The sequence below is a fragment of the Palaemon carinicauda genome, chromosome 35 (genome assembly GCF_036898095.1).
Source record: "Palaemon carinicauda isolate YSFRI2023 chromosome 35, ASM3689809v2, whole genome shotgun sequence".
In the NCBI taxonomy this organism is placed as follows: Eukaryota; Metazoa; Arthropoda; class Malacostraca; order Decapoda; family Palaemonidae; genus Palaemon; species Palaemon carinicauda.
This window is the reverse complement of record NC_090759.1, coordinates 53,539,657-53,554,673: the sequence shown is the minus strand read 5'-3', so window position 1 is coordinate 53,554,673 and position 15,017 is coordinate 53,539,657. Positions and strand designations below refer to the sequence as shown.

The window sequence follows — 15,017 nt, the reverse complement described above, 5'->3', positions numbered from 1 at the left end:
TTGCATAAACTAATTGCTCTTTTTTATGTAAAAAGTTTCTACCTGTTTATTGATTTAAGGGTATAAATATTAATTTCTGACTCACATTTTGGTTTACAGTATATCTTCATATTACTCTAATTTGAAATTTAAAGTTTGATCTTTAATATTTATAACGTGAAAATAACATACTTCGAATCTATCAATTAACTAATAACCATATATTTATGGCAAAAAATTTTCAAAGTATTTCTCCTCTTTTAAAACTCTTCTTTTCTTAATGTATTAGTTGTTAAATGAACGTATAAAGTTCTGTCAATTTTTTTTGGTGGGGTTCCATAATATTTACATTAATTAATATATAGAAATAATTTTCTATTAAAACAAATATAAATATCGTACTCATAGAAGTAAACAAACGTAAATCTAATGGCTAAACTAGGAAGCACGAAACAAATCTATGGTTTATCAGGGTATTTGTGATATATATATATATATATATATATATATATATATATATATATATATATATATATATATATATATATATATATATATACATATATATATATATATATATATATATATATATATATATATATACTGTATATATATACACACACACACACACACACATATATATATATATATATATATATATATATATATATATATATATATATATGTATATATATATGTATATATATATCTATATATATATATATGAATATATATACACACACACACATATATATATATATATATATATATATATATATATATATATATATATATATATATATATATATATGTGTGTGTATATGTATGAATAAATTATTCTTAATGCACACTTTTGATTTTAATTCATTCAAATAAGCCACAAATACTTTTATAGTTGAATGGTTTAAGTCAACTATTTAATTCGACATTAGGTAGCATTTGTTCATTATTTGAAAATACCTATATGCTTAGAGCTGATTTCTTTTCTCCAGGGGTTAACTACTGCACTATAATTGCTCATTGGCTACTTTCCTCTTGGCAAGGGTATAAGAGACTCTCTGGCTATGGTAAGCAACTCTTCTGTGAGAAGGACACCCCAAAATCAAACCATTGTTTTTTTTTGGTTTTGGGAGTACCATAGCCTCTGTACTATAGTCTTCTACTGTCTTGGTATAGAGTTCTCTTGTTTGAGGGTACACTCTGCACACTATTCTATCTTATTTCTTTCCCTTTTTTGTTAGTTTTTACATTTTATATATAAAAGATCTATTTTAATGCTGTCTCTGTTCTTAAATATTTCATTTTAATTGTGTATTACTTCTCATGTAGTTTATTTACTTCCTCGTTTCCATTCCTCACTGGCCAAATTTTCACTGCTGGAACCTATGGGCTTATAGCATCCTTCTTTTCCAACTAGTGTTGTAGTCAGCTAGTGGATACGAGAGAATAACTGCTGAGATGATTTTGGCCGAAAATGAAGTGACTCCCAGAATACCATTTATTTTTAAATGTGGTATGATGATGAAAAACCTGATGAATTGGAGCTAGGATTTTTGGTAAAAATTACAAAAAAAAAAAAAGGAGACCTGACTGACTGCAATAATTACAGAGGCATAACACGTCAATTGTCATGAAAATATATAATATGCTCATTCTAAAGAGAATAGAGAGCAAGATTAATGAAAAGCTGAGAGATAAACACGCAGTATTTCGAGAAGGTAGACGTTGTACTGACCAAAATTTTTATTTGAGGACATATTGTACATCAGTGTGTAGAGTATAGAAATCCACTTCTGATGGCATTTGTAGACTCATTTGATAGTGTGCATCGTCCAATTTTGTGGAGAGTCCGGCGTTATTATGGAATTCCTCTTAAATATGTGAATTTGAATAAGTCTGTTTATGAGTATAGCAATTGGAAAGTTAATATTAATGGAATCCTATTTAAATAAGTTTTCCGTGAACAATGGAGTACTCCAAAGGAGTGTGTTGTTACCTAAGTTGTTTATCTTCCTCATGGATTTTGTAATGCATACAACAGTTGGGGATGACGGAGAAGGATTGGACTTGATTGGTAACAGGAAATTAGTGGACCTAGAGTATGCTGATGACGCTGTCATTATCAGCAAAACACCACAGGACTTACAAAGCTTGTTTACCACAATGCATGAAATATTACAAGAGGTTGGACTCAAGATATATAAATAGAAGACAGAGACGATGAGAACGGAATATGCAATGGAAGATGAAATATCATTAGAAGGAGAAAGGATTAATGAGGTGGAATCATGTAAATATTTAGGAACTATGATCTCTGATACAGGGTCTTTAGAATTTGAGTTCAATGAAAGATTGAAATTACCAAATTAGATAATGGCTAGGTTGAGTAAAATTTGTAAATCAAATTGCCTGAAAATACATAAACAAATCAGGCTATATGTCAGTTTAGGGAGATCGGTGTTACTGTATGGATATGCGGCGTGATATAACAATGACACAATATTCAACAGATTTTGTAGATTTGAGAGCAAGACCCTGAGAAGAATATTGGGAGTTAAATGGCAGGACGGGATTAGAAAATGAAACTATGTGAGTGCCATATCTGGATGAGATCATGGTGGGGGGTAGACGGAGATGGTTTAGGCATGCTCTTCGCACTCCCCAAGAGAGATCAGTTCACCAAACTTTCAACTGGGCTCCACAAGGCACTAGAAGAGTAAAAAGACCCTGGGCTACATTGGCTGACGACTATGAAGCGTGAAGTAGGAGATGCTGAATGGAGAAGTATTGAATTAAAAGCTTAAGGTAGAGAGGCCTGGCGAAATCTAACGAGGCCCTTTGGGTCAATAGGCGTAGAAGATATATATATATATATATATATATATATATATATATATATATATATATATATATATATATATATATGTATATATGTATATATATATATATATATATATACATATATGTATATATGTATATATATATATATACATATATATATATATATATATATATATATATATATATATATATATATACATATATATATATATATATATATATATATATATATATATATATATATATATATATATATACCCATCCCGTTTGGCATTGTTAATTACTTCCAAGACACCAGACGTTCGATTTTTGACGGGGTTTTGGGGTTTATAAAATCCCCATAGATGTAGTGAATATGAAAAGTACTATTTTTGGAAAAGGGCATATTATTATTATTATTATTATTATTATTATTATTATTATTATTATTATTATTATTATTATTATTATTATTTGGTAAGGTACAACCCTAGTTGGAAAAGCAGGATGCTATAAGCCCAGGGGCTCCAACGGGAAAAATAACCCAGTAAGGAACGGAAATAAGGAATCATAAGATAGTGTGCCCGAGTGTACCCTCACTAACAAGAGAACTCTAACCTATGACAGTGCAGGACCATGGTACAGAAGCTATGGCACTTCTCAATACTAGAAGACAATGTTTTGATTTTGGAGTGTCCTTCTCCTAGAAGAGCTGCTTATCATAGCTAAAGTCTCTCTTCTACCCTTTCCATAAGGAAAGTAACCATTGAACAATTACAGTGCTGTAGTTAACCCTTTGAGCAAAGAATAATTATTTGGTAATCTCAGTGCTGACCGGTGTTTGAGGACAGAGGAGAATATGTATAGAATAGGACAGACTATTTGGTGCATGTGTAGGCAAAGATAAAATGGGCCATAACCAGAGAGAAGGATCCAATGAAGTACTATCTGACCTGTCAAAGGACCCAATAACTCTCTAGTGGTAGTATCTTATCTGGTAGCTGGTGCCTTGGCCAACTCACTACCTAAAGAGTATTGGAGCCCAGATCCCCCTTTCTGGAGGACATTGTTCAAGATAAATAAGGAATAAAACGGTCATTTTAAATTAAAAACTCAATGGCTTGATAGGCAGCTGGAGCAGGGGATGGCTGACCTCAGCCTCACCTTCCCCATTCCTACGTCTACCACCTGTCTAGGCCCGTCTGGGCTGGGGGCGAAATAGAGGGACTTTGTCTTTGGCCCCTCCATTTTTCGAGGTAAAAGGGAAAGAAGCGACAGATTAAGGTCTGAGTGTTAAGCCACCACTCCAATTTTATCTACCTCTAAGGACCAATTATGAAATCCTGATTCAATATATATATATATATATATATATATATATATATATATATATATATATATATATATATATATATATATATATATATATATATATATATGCACATTCGAAATATATTAAAAGGGGTTTCATCCCAATGTAGCACTTTTACAAAGTGATATTATATTTCAAAGTCGTTAATTCTCAATACATCTTCTATGATACTATATTCTATAATGAATGTATATTTGTAAGTTTTAGCAAATGGATTTTTTCATTATTTGTTATTCTCGGCTTTCATTTATTATTATTATTATTTACTATAGGTTGTACAAATGCATCACGACTGGGACTGGAGATACGAATTATAAGAGGTGGTTATTATTTTGATTAGATACGCACGAATTTTAATTGCATAGTGTAAATAGATTGGTCTCTCATTGTTCAAAATATATAAATAAAAAGTTACATGATTGTAAAAGGCAAATTGATATAAAGACTGCTTTAGCCTTTCAAATATCACAGCCATAAGGTTGACTATCAAATTTTATTTTGCAAAAACTCTTCCAAATTATGTGCGGTAAAATGAATTTTGAAATTATTAGTAATATATATATATATATATATATATATATATATATATATATATATATATATATATATACATATATATATATATATATATATATATATATATATATATATATATATATATATATATATATATATATATATACACACACACACACACATATATATATATATATATATATATATATATATATATATATATATATATATATATAGTTAAATTATAATATTGTAGAAAAAATTGTTGAAGGATGAAGATAGATTCTATTTATAGGAAAATATTCTTTATTCAAAGCCAATGTCTCGCAAATTTCTGTTTCCAGGCATCTGGTGATTATTTGTCGTCATCATCAGCTTCTGGGAGGTCGCTATCAGGGGCTACAGGCACGACGTTGTCCTCGATGACTCTGTATCCGTTGTGATCAGCAACATACTTGATGTAATACTCGTTGCCGTCGGGTGCTACCCAGGAGTACTCGCCCTCGACGGCCCTTCCTGGCTGGCCCTCCTGCTCCTGCTCGTGGTCGTCCAACTCGAAGTCCACGATGTCCGAAGGACGAGCGGCTGCAAGGGCCACCAAGCAGAGAGCAATGAGAACCTGATAAAGAATTAAAAGGATACCAATTAATTAAATAGTCTTTGTTTCTGTAAGAAATTCAATATGTCTTCCATCAAGCTGAAGAGATTCGAAAATATATTTTGTTCAAGTGAACTCACCTGGACCTTCATGACTGTTTGCTCTGACGACAGAAGCTGATGCACAGAATTGCTTCCTCTCTGTTTATATACGTCTAACTGACCTTCAATTTGCACCTTGAGCTCTACCAAATCTTCATTCATCTGGTGCACAGGTATTTCTCCCCTCCCCAAAATGATCTCATTTGCAAGTGCCCTTTCTTGGCTAAAAGTGCTTGCCATGTTTTTTGCAGTTATTTTGTTTATTGTCCAATTAGAGTTTTTTTGTACTGTCCTTATAAGGTTGTATATATATTTATTTTATTCATGTCACTATATAATATTGTTCGTTTTTTATTTAGAAAAAATATTGCGTACATAATTTGATGACCTTGCAATTATATGAGAAAAGGAAAGAGCAAAAACCCACTAATAATATCTTTTTTACAAGACAAGAACGCTCGGGCTAATGTACACATCCTGTTTCAAACAATGTACATTATTTTAAAAGGGTTAATGCTTTTGAACTTTATTTAGAGCTAATTCTAATTATCAGGGTAGCGTATAGAGATATTCAATATGACTTTAAAATCATTAAATGTATGTACTAAATGTGTCTATTATAAATAGGGAAAGTCTTATCAAATTACATCAGTGATATTTAGTGCCTCATAGAGGAATTGATTTACTAACTTTGAAACCATGTTTTCATGACAATTAAGTGGATTCCTTTATGAGCTAAGTTCTCTGTCCTTAGATATGTTCTCATAATTCTTTTTTATAATATGGTTTTCGTAAACAGAATGCCATTATGTTAGAAAAATCTAAGATATAAAACTTTCCATTTCCATGTGTATAGTATAAAAAAAAACAATAAAAGTTTAAAATCATTACTTAATTTGTAGAACTGTTGTTTCTAACATTTTTTTTCCCCAAATTTATCTACCATTGCAAATTCGCAAAAAATCTTGTTAATGCATATTTCATTTATCATACCTACCTCTCCCTTTATTTTTATTTCGAAGGTTATTATAATTATTATGAGAATACATAAATCTGTTAAGGCTATTAAAATAAATTGATACATATATAGAGAGAGAGAGAGAGAGAGAGAGAGAGAGAGAGAGAGAGAGAGAGAGAGAGAGAGAGAGAGAGAGAGAGAGTTACAAGGATTTTGCATGTCTCAAAGACTTTTTAGTCCATCCGCGAAGAGATCCCATTTGCTCCTTGGCAGAGCGATTTAGTTTAAGCATTTAGAGAGCTCTTTTGATCTTGTCTAATTTATTCTTGAACTAGTTTACTGTGTTACTGTTTACTACATCCGCTGGAAGTCTATTCCAAGTATTTGCTATTGCGTATGAAAAGAAATTGCCACATTGTGTGGCAATGTATCTTTTCAATTCCAGTTTGAGAGAGAGAGAGAGAGAGAGAGAGAGAGAGAGAGAGAGAGAGAGAGAGAGAGAGAGAGAGAGAGAGAGAGAGAGAGATTTAATAAATCAAGGATCAGTTATCGGAGGTTATCAAATTTAATTCTATTATGAGATCTCTCTTCCAGAGTTTCATTTGAAGTCTAATGTTCTACTGTAATTTTTATCAAACAAGAAAATTTATTATTATTATTATTATTATTATTATTATTATTATTATTATTATTATTATTATTATTATTATTATTATTTATTCATTTATTTATTTACTTATTTAAAACTGCTGTCCTTGTTCTAATTTTGATCCTTGTCTACTCATCAAACATTTCGTCTGATCTTATCTTCTTTTGTAACCTGAAAAATACCCTAGTAAAAATGCCTTAAGAAATACCTTATCACTATGTTTCTTAACATCTCAAAAAACAAAGAATTATGAGATCTTATATAATACCTTTAGTAAATTAATCAATTTCATCGGAACCCACAGCTTTTTCCCACTCTTGAGTTGAAAACATCAGCTAGTAATAATGATATAACCCATATCATTGATATCAATGAGATTAGCTATATTAGTGAAGATAACGACAGAGTTATGATTTATAAAGAAAGGAAGGATGCGTACAATACTTTACAATGGAAAAAATAATCTTTATTCTCATAGTCATTACAACCAATGTGTCCTCTGATTCACGCCTTACGGTTTACTTACTATCCTCGAACTCAGACTGATCGTTTTCAAATGCTTCGACCGCAACGTTCTCCTCGACGACTCTGCAGTCGTTGTAAAAAACAATTTACGTGATGTAATACTCGTTGCCGCCATTCACTAATCGAGTACTTACCCTCTAATGCTTTTCCAGGCTTCTGCTAGTGGTTATCCAACTACTTCGTATATGTTAGAATCAGCAACATAATTGATGTAATACTCGTTGCCATCAGGCACTACCCAGGAGTGCTTGGCCTCACGGCCCCTCCCAGTTGACCATCCTGTTCGTCGTCGTCCAATTCGAAGTCTACAATGTCCGAAGGACGAGTAGCCTCAGAGGCTACTAAGTCGAGAGCAACAGGAGCCTAAATAAGAATATATTAATTATTAGTAAATAATTTCGTATCTCTTAATCATATTTTTTTTTTTCAATATACTAGAATCTAAAGTTCATTATCAATAAATGAAACTTCTATGATGGACATACAAGGACCTTCATTACAGCAGGCTTAAAGGACAGAAATCAATGTTAGGTCTTCGTATGTGTGTTTATGCACATCTGGGAACCTTCAAATTTAACCTTTGGCAATTCCAAACCTTCATCTGGTCCTATTGCGATAATCGCCAAAAGTTAACTCGTTTTAGATTGTTCTCTCAGAGCAAAAAACAAAAAAAAGTAAAAAAAAAAGGAGTACTTGGGCTTTTTGCAATATTTTGTTTTGAATCTTGTCCGCTTGGCTTTATTTTATTATTTACATTCCTACTGTTACGATACGTAAAGAAAAATTAATATCTTTAATACCGGATAAGATTTTTTCTCTTTCAGATTTTTTTATAGGTTACATATATGTATTCTTTGAAAATAATAGAATTGTATACGTGATCGGTTTATTCAATAAAAAGAAAAAAAAAAAATCTTCGGCTTCTGAATTATCAATCCACTGTTGCATGGATTTTCTATTTTAGCAGCAAATAATATTTCCTAAGGAAATTAGATGTCAAATTGAATTTTTTATGTTTTAGTGGTTCAGGTAACTCTCGACCTTTACATGAAATGCCTGTATCTAGCAAAAGAGATGTCTCTTTTGTGGATCTTTTTTCCTGCTTTTGCAAATATTTTTCAAATCTCTTTTAATTTTGACTGCTATCGAAACCCTCCTTATCTTGCAGAAGGAAAATTTTAATATATGGTTCCTTAGGATCTTACTTTCACAAATTCTTCAGTTATATTTGAGATACCATTTAAAGCAGAACAAAATCTATGTATATCAAGTCCCTCCTGGTGCAAATCGATTCAAAGTGTAATGTGTTATCCTTTCATTAGCACAAATATTGATACTCCAAGCCTTGTTGCTGCCTCCAGAAAGGAAGAATATTCTCAGGGCCAAAGATTTCGGACGAAGGGTAAAGATTGATAGATCAATTGATTGAGAGATGTCTGACGTCACAAAGGAGATCAAGAAGAGATCGAATGTTGGTGATTGGTGGCAGAGGCCTTAGGGAGAGAGATACATTAGACAGGATAACATGAGTAACTTTAAAAGGAATAATGCTGGATGAAACCATTCAGATTCACACTCAGATCTTAAACTGTTAATTCCTTCTAAAGTATAATAACAATCAAAGTCTTTATAATAATCAGTATTACAGAGTTGCTATTATCTAATATACTGGTTGTTAATATACAGTAATCATTGTTAATAGAGATTTCGTCAATAGTTTATAACCATTCTTACAGTAATAGTAAATATTAGATATGTAAGTGTTATCAGTTACATAGTGTCCTTTACAGGTGCTAAAGCTTGCATAATCATTTAAAAAAATCTAAACATTTTGTTTTCCCCACTATACACTTCTGTGATGTACATTCTTCCATACGCAAAGATTAAAACAGGAAATCTTCATTAATATTCGTAAAATGCTCTTTACCATCACATCACCAATATGCATTTTGACTTTACTTGTAAAAGAAATGAAACATGGAGCTCCAGGAGCAAGTAAAGTATAGAAGGCTAAATACTTAAAATATTTATCTTTTTCAGCAAAAATCTATAGCAACAAAATATTTCGGTTAGGTAGACAAGACCTTATTGTGAGATCTACTTTCAGTTATCAAATAAAATTAAATGAAGTATCAAGAATATTGAGGTATGAAATATCTCATACACATTTTTTTCCGCTGCCAGTATCCCTGGTAGTTGTAATGTCAGATAAACTAAAATCAATCAATCAGTCAATCTCCTTAACAAACGATGCCTTCTAATATAATCTAAAGTTAGATAATTCAATGAAATGTTTTACAAATTTGTTCTCTACTTCCAATACCTATACTTTGATGTTCCTTATTCAAGGTTTAATGAAAATGATTGTGGTAAAAGTATTAAAGACAAAATTTCTTATAAATATTAGAACAATAAATTCTATGCAACATGGTACATATTGATTATTCTAAACTATCTTAAAATGGCATAATTACTAGAGCGTTCCTCTGTGTATCCTTACAATTCAAACTTCCTTTTAAAAACTTTCTCAAAATGTTCTGATTATATGAAAAATCCGCTTTGTGCTCTGATTATCTGGAGCTTCCTTTCTATATTAATTATCAATAACTTTCTTCATGTTTCGTAATTAATTGCAATATTTTCTCTCTCTGTTTTCAAATTCTTTTCGAACTTCTTATGTGTATCCTGATTATTCGTAATTACGTCTTTACAAATAATTTCAGACTTCCTCTCTATTTCCTATATATTTTGGTCACAAGTAAAAAGTGCATTAAATCTCTTATCGCATATGCTCTTTACTTTATCATTTCATTTGGTGAGCTGACTACACTTAACGTCAATTAATGTTAAGAGCCCAAAACTAGAAAAGGTCTTGATAATCAATAACTTTATATATATATATATATATATATATATATATATATATATATATATATATATATATATATATATATATATATATATATATATATATATATATATATATATATATATATATATATATATATATATATATATATATATATATATATATATATATATATATATATATATATATATATATATATATGTATAATTCTTTGGCTCATATTTATATTGAGAAAAAACGAAAATATAAAACCATCCCCTGCTGTTCAGAAGGAATTTGAAAAAATAGAACAGTAGTTCTCTATGAAAAATAATCTTTATTCCATTCGAATATCACATCCAGTATCTATCATAATCATCATATAATTGTCTATTTGTCATCATCATCCTCAGGTTGCTCGTTTTCAGGAGCTTCAGGCACGACGTTGTCATCGACGATCCTGTATCCGTTGTGATCAGCAACATACTTGACGTAATACTCGTTGCCGTCAGGTGCTACCCAGGAGTACTCGCCCTCGACGGCCCGACCGGGTTGGCCCTCCTGCTCCTGCTCCTGGTTGTCCAACTCGAAGTCCACGATGTCCGAAGGACGAGCAGCCGCAAGGGCAACCAAGCAGAGGGCAATAATAACCTAATAGGGGAAGACATTTGGAAATTTAGGATTAAAAGATATCTTAGATTTATACAGAACAATGAAAGCAAAATCTTTTAGCTTTTTGCAGGCAACTTTATTCCCAATATTATTTTCTTTATTAATTTGCCTTTTGTTACTTTATCATTATGCTATTGGTAATATCCAAGAATTTATATTTAACACCAATTCTGTCCAATCTACAACACTTCATTAGAGAAATAAATCAAGGTATAAATGACTTCGTCACCAAACCATTGGTGCCAAGAAACCATTAGATGCCAGAAAATCAGGCTGATTTTAAATCGTTTTGAATTGCGATTTTCACCGCATCCCATCAACAGATTCAAAAGGCGAGACTTACCAGGACCTTCATTGTGGCAAGTTCGATGGCAGAACGTGATGTCGAAAAGCGTTGTCCCTCCTCTTATATACGCAGGAATGACCTTCAGACAGAATGACCTTCGGTCCCCTGGAGTAGGGATTCGGAAACTGCATTTTGGGATAATGATATTCGTCGAGAGTGAACTCGTTGTCAACCGGCCGTCTCTAACAAAAACGAAATTTCATGACTTATGAGAATATCCGTTATTGTTTCGAAGTTTTGTTTAGCGTCTTTTTTCTTACTGATGAATTTGGATAATAGAAAAATCAGTTTACCTTTAGAATGATCTTAGGAATATCAATGATATTGACGAAAAACAAAAAAAATCATTGACCAGTTTGTATAAAATTATTTAGGAAGAAATATCTATCTTTATAAAAATGATAGGCAGCACTATAAACAGAATTTTAGGAGTGGAATTCGAAGCAGAGAAAAAAGAGTTTTAGATACGAGAAAATTGCTCGAAATAGTATATATGTTAGACTGTGATATATGTTAATATCCCGTATTAAAATGATTGGATTTTTTCAAAGTAGTTTTTCTTCGGCACACGAAATATCATGAATATCTATATCGACAACTACTGATTTTTAGCTGGATAACATTAAAGCACACACACACACACACACACACACACACACACACACACACATATATATATATATATATATATATATATATATATATATATATATATTATATATATATGTATATATATACACACACACACACATATATATATATATATATATATATATATATATATATATATATATATATATATATATATACATATATACATATATATATATATATATATATATATATATATATATATATATATATATATATAATTGGTTATTAAATCCTCCTATAGATTTGGAAGTTCTTTATAAAACGTAAAGGAAGTATTTGAACATTGTATTTTTATATATTCTCGTAGTGATAGTTGTCGATGAACTCACTTCAAATGATTGTAATCATCTTGAATTTATTGATGCATTAATGTAAATTTGTGTTTTCACAGGATCCACAACAGATTTTTTTTTGACAAAGGAAATATCTTCTGGGTATCCTGAAATAAGTTTAATTTTGAATTGTTTCGATTCTTTTAACGCGATAAACTCATTTTGTTTTAATCAAAATGTTATACAGGTTTTTGCTTTGATCTTCGAAAATGTAACTACATCCTAAAGAAGTTTCATATAAGAAGCTATATTTTAGAATAGCCCTAAGGTTGAAAGTTTTTTTCTCTCTTGCTCTAATGATACTCTTACGGATTGTAAAAATTTTCTACAGTTATCAAGCAGATTTATGTGTTTTTCCAATTTTGACAGTATTCGATTTCATTGAACTATCTATTAGGTGTGTAAAAAAAAAAAAAAAAGAACTTTGATATCAAATAACTTACTTTTTTATTTGCAATATAATCTGTGTCCACCTTCTATTTTATATTGATTCACACATTAAATTGTTTATTGTTTTTGTTTCACTTTATTGACAAACGGATGGTACAGCATATTCGAGTTTATTTATTGTCTACAAAAAAAAAATTGTATCCGTCTTAGACAGGTTTTAAGACCATTCTAGAATCATTTTCATGGTTAGTTGCTTTTTCTTCACAGGAGAGAGACAACACTAGATTAAAGTGCCTGCTGCCAAGTGTGCTTGAACCGTCAGTAATTTCCAAACACGTTTGGATGATACCTTCACTCAGCCAAGCATAACCGAGGTAGCCTAGCAACAAACAAGTCATGATGTCTCGCTATTGGGTAACATAGCGGAAAGATCCAACAACTTAGAATTCAAACGAGTAAATACCCTATGAACAGATTCTAGATGTTGCTCACTCGGAATCTTAGCTATGGAACTCTGTATCTTTGAGATGCCGGCGTAGTAGGGTTTCCATTTTTTTCCCTATTATTTTCTGGATTGTGATTTATGTGGCCATTATGGCGTCTTCCAAATCTAGGGTTTTTCTAGTATAGAAAAATATATTTTGTTGTTGATCAGAGTTCGATTATTAATAACCTGATATGATTAAGCACCGGCATAATTTTCAACTATATCATCTGTTTTTGCCGTTGACGCAACTATTTATTATGGCAAATGTATATATATATATATATATATATATATATATATATATATGTATATATATATATATATATATATATATATATATATATATATATATATACACATATGTATATATAGAAATATATTTATTAATGTGCGTATGTATTACATAGACATGTTATCATCTAAAATGGGGAAACGCCCTTAAAATAGCAACTTAAATTACTAACAGCATGCTTGCATGTTATCCAGGTAAAATATCCGTAGTATCGATATAGATATTCATGATATTTCAGCTGCCGAAGAAAAACTTTGAAAAAATCCAATCATGTTCATACAAGATATTAACATATACTGCAGTCTAATATATAAATAATTTCGAGCAATTTTCTCTTATAAAAAATTCTTTTTTCACTACTTCGAAGTGCACCCCTAAAATTCTGTATATAGTTTTGCCTATCATTTTTATAAAGATAACTGTTTGTTCCTAAATAATTTTATACAAATTGGTCTATGATTTTTTGCTTTTCGTTGATATCACTGATTTTACAATGGTTATTCTAAAGGTAAACTGATTTTTTTTATATTACCCAAACTTATCGGTAAAAACAAAAATGGCGCTAAACAATAGTTCGCATGAGTAACGGATATTCTCATAAGTCATGAAATTTAGTTTTTGTTGGACACGGCCGGTTGGTAACAAGTTCACTCTCGACGAATATCATTATCGCAAAATGCAGTTTCCGAATCCCTCCAGGTGGCTGAAGGTCACTCCTGCGTATATAAGAGGAGGGACAATGCTTTTCGACATCACGTTCTGCCATCGAACTTGCTGCAATGAAGGTCCTGGTGAGTCTCTCCTTTTGGATCTGTTGATGGGATTAGGTGAAAATCTCAGTTCAAAACGATTTCAAGTCAGCCTGATTTCTGACATTTAATTGCTTCTTGGCGCCAATGTTTTGATGACGAAGTCATTAACACCTTGATGTATTTTTCTAATGTAGTGTTTTAGATTAGACAAAATTGGTGTTAAATATAAATTCTTGGATATTACCAATAGCATAATGATAATGTAACAAAAGGAAAATTAATAAAGAAAATAATATCGGGATTAAAGTTTGCCAGCAAAAGGCTAAAAGATTTTGCTTTCATTGTTCCGTATATAGCTAAGATATCTTTTAATTCTAAATTTCCAAATTTCTTCCCCTATTAGGTCATTATTGCCCTCTGCTTGGTTGCCCTTGCGGCTGCTCGTCCATCGGACATTGTCGACTTCGAGTTGGACAACCATGAGCAGGAGCAGGAGGGCCAACCCGGTAGGGCCGTCGAGGGCGAGTACTCCTGGGTAGCACCTGACGGCAACGAATATTACGTCAAGTATGTTGCTGATCACAACGGATACAGGATCGTCGAGGACAACGTCGTGCCTGAGGCTCCTGAAAACGAGCAACCTGAGGATGATGATGACAAATAGACACTTCATTCACTGAGGATAGATATTGGATCTGACTTTCAAATAGAATAAAGATTATTTTT

At 31.3% G+C, this 15,017-nt stretch overlaps 3 protein-coding genes across 3 annotated transcripts; 1 reads left to right on the top strand and 2 right to left on the bottom strand.

The window, feature by feature from the left end:
• Positions 1 to 4,970: 4,970 nt before the first annotated feature.
• On the bottom strand, positions 4,971 to 5,575 carry LOC137627454 (larval cuticle protein 16/17-like). The gene is made up of 2 exons (XM_068358541.1): positions 5,426 to 5,575; positions 4,971 to 5,306 (listed from the first exon to the last, which is right to left on the bottom strand). Exons 1-2 carry the CDS (start codon positions 5,546 to 5,548, stop codon positions 5,043 to 5,045), a joined length of 387 nt encoding a protein of 128 aa, XP_068214642.1. The 5' UTR covers positions 5,549 to 5,575; the 3' UTR covers positions 4,971 to 5,042.
• A 5,108-nt stretch (positions 5,576 to 10,683) lies between these two features.
• LOC137627452 (cuticle protein CP575-like) lies at positions 10,684 to 11,467 on the bottom strand. Its single transcript, XM_068358539.1, has 2 exons — positions 11,382 to 11,467; positions 10,684 to 11,017 (listed from the first exon to the last, which is right to left on the bottom strand). The coding sequence occupies exons 1-2, from the start codon at positions 11,391 to 11,393 to the stop codon at positions 10,757 to 10,759; spliced, it is 273 nt and encodes a 90-aa protein (XP_068214640.1). The 5' UTR covers positions 11,394 to 11,467; the 3' UTR covers positions 10,684 to 10,756.
• Positions 11,468 to 14,304: 2,837 nt separating this feature from the next.
• Positions 14,305 to 15,017, top strand: LOC137627453 (cuticle protein CP575-like). Its single transcript, XM_068358540.1, has 2 exons — positions 14,305 to 14,330; positions 14,695 to 15,017. The coding sequence occupies exons 1-2, from the start codon at positions 14,319 to 14,321 to the stop codon at positions 14,953 to 14,955; spliced, it is 273 nt and encodes a 90-aa protein (XP_068214641.1). The 5' UTR covers positions 14,305 to 14,318; the 3' UTR covers positions 14,956 to 15,017.